The 7472-nt window shown below is 37.2% G+C and overlaps 1 protein-coding gene across 1 annotated transcript; it reads left to right on the top strand.

The window, feature by feature from the left end:
* The first annotated feature begins 1824 nt into the window (after nt 1-1824).
* LOC149246995 (uncharacterized) lies at nt 1825-4580 on the top strand. Its single transcript, XM_089455811.1, has one exon. It carries the CDS (start codon nt 2022-2024, stop codon nt 4137-4139), a length of 2118 nt encoding a protein of 705 aa, XP_089311937.1. The 5' UTR covers nt 1825-2021; the 3' UTR covers nt 4140-4580.
* The last annotated feature ends 2892 nt before the right edge of the window (nt 4581-7472 follow it).

Genomic DNA, 7472 nt, shown 5'->3' with positions numbered 1-7472 from the left:
GATTTGATCTGTCTCAGAGCTTGATAGGTTCAGAGTTAAGATAGATCTAGGTTGGTTTAATTATTAATTTTATTTTTTTAGTTTAATTTCTATTTTATGTAATCTCACTAAGTCAAAATGTTTTAATTTACAGCTTGAGTGGGCCTAATGGTTAAGAGCATGTGTTTCCTCCTAAGAGGTCACAGGTTCAAAACTAGATGGAGGTAGAGTATGTATGCCTTTGTAGACATTAACAACCAAATTGTTGTGTGGAGGTGGGTCCCTTGTCCCACAAACAAGGGGATCTCATACACAAATTTGGTGACCTTAAAAATGGATAATATATATATATATTCATGTAATTTGACTGCGTCAAGATGTCTAGATAACATAATATAAGATGACATTACAACATACCTTCAATATAGAGATGGAAATTGTCCCTTGGCCCAAAAATATAATAAATTAAATTAAAAAAATATTTTGATTGTGAAATGAGAGGTGGTTTTGGGCATGTTGTTGGTATTGGCCCATATTATAGTATGGTTTATATCCATGGTAGTATGGTTTATAAAATCCAAGGTAAATTGGTGGTGACTATGGATATACTTATTTATTAAATTTAAATATGGTTACAAAATCACTATTCTATTTTATAAGGTAAAATGGATCTTAACTTATTGGTGCTACTTAAATATTTTATATATTTTAATGTAATAATTATATTATGATATGATTTTTTTATTAAAAAGGTTATCCTTAATTTTATTAATAAAAACAAAATTACAATGTAACACATTGAATTTTATTACTTTTATTTTTTTATAAACACTACAATATCTTTTACATGTAACATGTAAATGTTTATCAATCAATTTTTACATATTATAAATTGAACATATTAATATAAATTCAATATTATAAATTAAATATATTGATACAAATTTTAATATATTAAACTCACATGTAAAAATATTGAAAACTTTCTTACATTACACTTATACATCATCTCTAAACTAAATTACTATACATCATCTCTAAACTAAACTACTGCCTTATAAAACTTACCCCTATACATTCTCTAAACTGACCAACTGACTTATAAAACCAGACTCAAAAACTATAACTACATTGAAAAATATAAATTACCTACACAATCCAAGACACTTCATTTTGATTATCTCGTAAATGTCACATTTGGTTCACTTTACATTACACCGATACATCATCTCTAAACTGAATTACTATACATTATCTCTAAACTAAACTACTGAGTTATAAAACTTACCCCTATACATCCTCTAAATTGACCAACTGACTTATAAAACTAGACTCAAAAACTATAACTACATTGAACAATATAGATTACCTAAGCAATCCAAAACACTCCATTTTGATTATCTCGTAACTGTCACATTGGTTTCACCTTACATTTTGAAGCGAAACGGTGCCTATTTGTTTCTGGGTGTTTTCCCATTTCTCCACGATCGATTTAATTTTAATTTACAATTTCTTTTTTCCAATATAATTTTTTTTTCAAATGGGAACATATTCCTCAATACAGAAAATTTCAATTTTCTTTCACACAGGGATGTCCCTTGCTCTCGACTCACATAAATTAGGGTTTCACGGAGATAAAATTATTTCATTTCTCAATTTACTCTGGCATTGCACTCTCAACTCACAGAAGTAGCTGCTGTCACACAAACACGTCTCTATTCTCTCAGGTTTTTGGGTTCTCTGCTTGCTCAACATGGGGGCCACTAGCACGAGGAACGCAATGCTCTCCCTCTGCAACAACAACATCTCCATTCATCGACTTTCCTTCCTCACTTTGAGCACCTCTGCAGACACTCTGCATTAAGACACTCTGCATTAAGACACTCTGTCACACCAACAGACTTCAAGAGGCACTGGACACCTTCAAGAACCTGCTTTCACCTAAATCTACATCCATCCCCTCTCTAAGCACCTGCAATCTCTTGTTAAGTAGCCTGCTTCGACGGAATCAACATGAATCTGCATTGTCTGTTTATAGGCTTATGATTGAAGCCGACATTATCCCAGATCTCATAACTTTGAACATTATCATCAATTGTCACTGTGAAACAGGTAGAATGGATTATGCGTTCAAAGTGTTTGAACGAATGGAAGCACATGGGTATGTTCCAAATGTCGTAACCTTCAATACCCTCATCAAAGGGTTTTGCTGGAAATTCAGAGTCGAGGACGCTATCAAGGTTTTCAACCAAATGAGGAGCAAACAACAAGCTCCTAGTCTTGTTACTTATAATACCCTAATAGATGGGTTCTGCAAGGCCGGGAAATCCTACGAGGCGTTCGGGTTGTTAGCTGTTATGCTGCAAAAGGGCCATAAACCTAACATAATCACATTTAGCGCGCTCATGGATCGGCTATGCAAAGAAGGTAAGCTCCAGGAAGTAAAGAAACTATTGTATCTGATGATAAAAGAGGGTTGTAATCCCAATGTTATTACATACAGTATACTTATTGATGGTTTATGTAAGGAAGGCAAGTTGGCTGAGGCGAGGAAGCTCTACTCTGAAATGTCTGACAAAAACATATCCCCTGATGTGGTCACATTCAGTGCGCTTATTGATGGTTTATGTAAGGAAGGCAAGTTGGACGAGGCGATGAAGTTCTTCTCTGAAATGCTTGACAAAAACATATCCCCTAATGTGGTCACATGCAGTGCGCTTATTGATGGTTTATGTAAGGAAGGCAAGTTGGACGAGGCGATGAAGTTCTTCAACCAAATGAGGAGCAAACAACCAGCTCCTAGTCTTGTTACTTATAATACCCTAATAAATGGGTTCTGCAAGGCCGGGAAATCCTACGAGGCGTTCGGGTTGTTAGCTGTTATGCTGCAAAAGGGCCATGAGCCTGACATAATCACATTTAGCGCGCTCATGGATCGGCTATGCAAAGAAGGTAAGCTCCAGGAAGTAAAGAAAATATTGTATCTGATGATAAAAGAGGGCTGTAATCCCGATGTTATTACATACAATATACTTATTGATGGTTTATGTAAGGAAGGCAAGTTGGCTGAGGCGAGGAAGCTCTACTCTGAAATGTCTGAGAAAAACATATTCCCTGATGTGGTCACATTCAGTGCGCTTATTGATGGTTTATGTAAGGAAGGCAAGTTGGACGAGGCGATGAAGTTCTTCTCTGAAATGCTTGACAAAAACATATCCCCTGATGTGGTCACATGCAGTGCGCTTATTGATGGTTTATGTAAGGAAGGCAAGTTGGACGAGGCGATGAAGTTCTTCTCTGAAATGCCTGACAAAAACATATCCCCTAATGTGGTCACGTACAGTGTGCTTATTGATGGTTTATGTAAGGAAGGCAAGTTGGCTGAGGCGAGGAAGCTCTACTCTGAAATGTCTGAGAAAAACATATCCCATGATGCTGTCGCATGCAATGTGCTTATTGATGGTTTATGTAAGGAAGGCAAGTTGGACGAGGCTATGAAGTTCTTCTCTGAAATGCCTGACAAAAACATATCCCCTAATGTGGTCACGTACAATGCGCTTATTAATGGTTTATGTAAGGAAAGGCAATGGCAGGAGGCCACCAGAGTGCTTCATGAGATGCTAAACAAAGGGTGCAATCCAAATGTTATCACATACAGCACTGTTATTGATGGTCTTGGCAAAGAAGGCAAGCTTCAGGAAGCTCTCGGGTTATTAGATGTTATGGTGAAAATAGGCATTCCACCTGATCAAATAACATACAATACACTTATAAATGGATTTTGCAGAGCGGATAATCCGGAGAAGGCAGGGGAGCTTCTTCGAGAGATGCCAGAGAAAGGTTGCAGGCCTGATCTAGTTAGTTATAATACATTAATACACGGGCTTTGCAAGCATAATAGGATAGACGAAGCTCACCAGATCTTCTATGAGATGCAAGGCCAGGGTCAGAGCCCTGATATTATCACATACACCACATTGATGAATGGACTCTGCAGAGTGGGTAACCTGAAGGAGGCAATAAAATTATTCGAACAGATGAAAGACAGAGGTCATGGGCCTGATATGATTACATATGCCACCATCATGGACGCACTATGCAAGGAAGGCACACCCCAAAACGCCAATAGAATATTGGATGAGATCTTGAAAAAAGTTTGATACTTGTGTTGTGACATTAAGTTGTAAATAAAAGCTTCTGTAACGATATTGCTGAAATGCACCTCGCAAGATTTAGTAAAAGGGAGTAAATTGCAGTTGATGAAGTACAGGGATGACTTTGGTAATAATGCACTATCTGAAACAGGTATGGTGGCTGAGTTGATCAAGTGGTACACGTGGAATTTCAATAAGAGTGCATCAGGTGTTTAATATTAGGAGAGGACGTTACAAATCATAGGAGTGGTGAGTTACAAATTGATCTGATATTTTCTTAGTCATGACATTGTTTCAAAGGTTGTTAATAGATTGATAAGGATTTCAAAAATATTATACAAAGTGTTAGACTTTTCTTCAGTTTATATTGTCTGTCTGAAGTGGTCCTGAGGAAGCGTTTTATTGGAGTTAGTATTTAGAAAATCGCTTCCAATAGTCGCAACTTCTAATGTAGGCAAAACAGATAGACTTACTGTTATAGCACCTATTAGTATAAGACTTGCCGGCAGCCATATAAAATACTATCAAGTCAGTTTTATGCGTGAAAATTGATGAACTGGGTTTGGTCTACTCATGGCTTGCTCTACCAGTTAGTGAGTTACTGTTGCTGAATTGTTCATGGTTAGTTTTAGGTAAAAACTAAAATAGATGGTTGATCAATCGGCTGTCAAACGCATTCAGTAATTAATTTTGTTTGAGAGTTTGACATTAATTATCACTTTCCCTGAGGTCATGTAATTTATTAATATTCACTGTAATAAATGTGACCTAGCAACATGGGGATTTGCTTCACTAGGTTTGGTATTATTGCATTGAAGGTATTTGACTCTATGAACACTATGTACTTTAGAGGCTACGTGGCAAAACAGTCTACAAGAACAGCATGAGAGTATGGAGGCAGAGATAGGGCATTATTCACAGTATGATGGCAGAGATCGGACATACTTTGTGGCTATGTCATGATTTAACTGTCCTAATTAGTTGCATGCATATATGAAACTCGAATGGCAGTACACAATGATCAAAACCTTACTGTAGATTCACTTCTCACAGGCTGTTAAGTTCAACTAGTTTAACTTCCTCTGCATGGCTAATGTGCAATACTAGCTCGAAGCTTTGCTTCTTACAGGACATATGATTAGAATATACAGAAATTTGGATTCATAGGTCACTGTCACAGGCTGTTAAAATCAATTAGTTTAACTTCCTCTGCATGGCCAATGTGCAATACTAGTCTAAGCTTTGCTTCTTACAGGAAATATGATTAGAATATACAGAAATTTGCTTCTGCCACTAGTTGGTGAATATAATATAGTCGTTGCTGGCAGTGAACAACGTCAGATTTGTCTACTGTATATTGCAGTAGACATATGTTTTTCAATCTCGTGTTTTTCCGTTTCTACTCTTCAATGGTTGTGGCTTGGGGAGCTTTGATTCCAATAGCTTTGGGATCTCAGAAATAGGATAGCTCGGTATATATTTATAATATTATTTGGGATAAAAATTGAAATGTTTGGTTTGCTTAATGTGAAATGCCAGGGAGCAACATCTACAAGAATTGAAGATAAGTGTCCTTCAAGAATTAGTCAACAGGAATGACAGGTATTGATCAGCTATTGATCTGTTGTCTTCATTCAAAATGAAATCCAATTTTATTATTTTACATCATAGGATTCTTATTGAAATGTGAGAATTCCAATAAAGAAAGATATAATTTCTAGATTTCTTTATGTTTTTGTTGTATCCGATCATATTGTAATTTTATATAATCCACATGAGAACTTGCAAATTTGGTGCGACATGGAAATTCCATACAAAGAACGAAGTTCAGGATGGGTAGGTATGAATGTCTTGTGTAGTTAATGGAGGTTACAAAACAAGAAAGAAATGAAACCGACAACAACCATATAAGTAATAACTGAGGATTTACGTGGTAAATATTAAAACTTTCACTGAGTGTCAAGGAAACATCCACGGGGCAAAGGATTGGATTTTCTATTCAATCAATGAAATAATTCTCCATTACAATAGTTCGGGCATTCATCAGTTTTATATCAGCCTCCATAGTTACATAACTGCGGATTCGGTATGAAACTAACTTGTCAATAACTAAAACAATTTATCCAAATTTACATTTACATTCATTTGTTGTCAAATTACCAACAAACTCCACCTTGACAACAATTTTCCTAATCCCATGCCCATTCATCATATTTTCTGCAAGCCAAGAGAAGCTAAACACCATCGCAGCTTCTCTGATCCGAATGGAAAATGGTATCAACCCATGGTATTCATCCACCCATATTATTCATCCACCCATGGAATTTACCTATGGTATTGTAAGTAGCATCCACCCATGGTATTGTAAGTGACATCCACCCATGGTATTCATTCACCCATGGTATTTTCCCATGGTATTGTGACATCCACCCATGGTATTCATTCACCCATGGAATTGACCCGTGGTATTGTGACTTCCACCCATGGTATTCATTCACCTATGGAATTGACCCGTTGTATTGTAACTGAGAAATACTATAAGTAACAAGTCACATTTTGTAAAAGGACAGATTGTCCACCATAATGTAGTCCTTACAATTATTATTTGTTTTAATAAAAAAATCTTTGTGGTTTTGTTTATTAGGCATTCTACTCGTTTTCTTCTGGTAATTTCAAATTTTCAGATCTTGGGGGTCTCCCTCCGAAGATCCGGATCAGTGGTATCAGAGCGGTCTGTTTTTTCTCTGTTTTTCTTTGCATGTCCCCAATGAGGTCGGGATATAAGGAGTTAGGGCACTGGTCGAACTTTTGCAAGACCAGGGCCTTCCATGGCGGATGAGAAGAAAGATGAGGGGGCAAGAGATCCTATCAAAATCTTGCTCGAAGAAGCCCTCTAGCAACAAAGGAATGCGACGATGGACAACTTTTCCCAGATCCTTCAGCGGCTACCCAGAGGCGACGCATCGGCTTCCAGCAGCTACTCTGGAAATGCCACACCGTTTAAGGTACAAGTTAATTTTGAAATCTCCATCTTAGAGGGTTGATAGATGCAGAGGTCGTAGATAAATGGTTATATCTTCTAGAGGGTTATTTTTCTGTTCATAAATTTTCGAGTCGGGAAATGATTGTTTTCACTCTTCTCAAAGCAGCCCCCCACGTTAAGGACTGGTGGGAAACCTACTGCGAGCAGAAGGATGGAAGTACAGACTCACTATTTTCAGCCGCACCCACTTGGGATTCATTTCGGGATGCCGTCAAGGAGCAGTACTACCCTGTCAAAAGCTATGAGGACAAATACATCAAATGGACCACGCTGCAGCAGGGAAGGGACCAAGATGT

The sequence above is a fragment of the Pinus tabuliformis genome, chromosome 7 (genome assembly GCF_031772625.1).
Source record: "Pinus tabuliformis cultivar Carrire ecotype Pingquan chromosome 7, CPIR1, whole genome shotgun sequence".
NCBI lineage: Eukaryota > Viridiplantae > Streptophyta > Pinopsida > Pinales > Pinaceae > Pinus > Pinus tabuliformis.
The sequence above is the reverse complement of the archived record's forward strand: the minus strand, read 5'-3'. Positions and strand labels throughout refer to the sequence as shown.

What these genes read in the sequence shown, in the direction of transcription:
- LOC149246995 (XM_089455811.1), top strand. Translation starts at nt 2,022, where the DNA reads ATGATTGAAGCCGACATTATCCCAGATCTCATAACTTTGAACATTATC.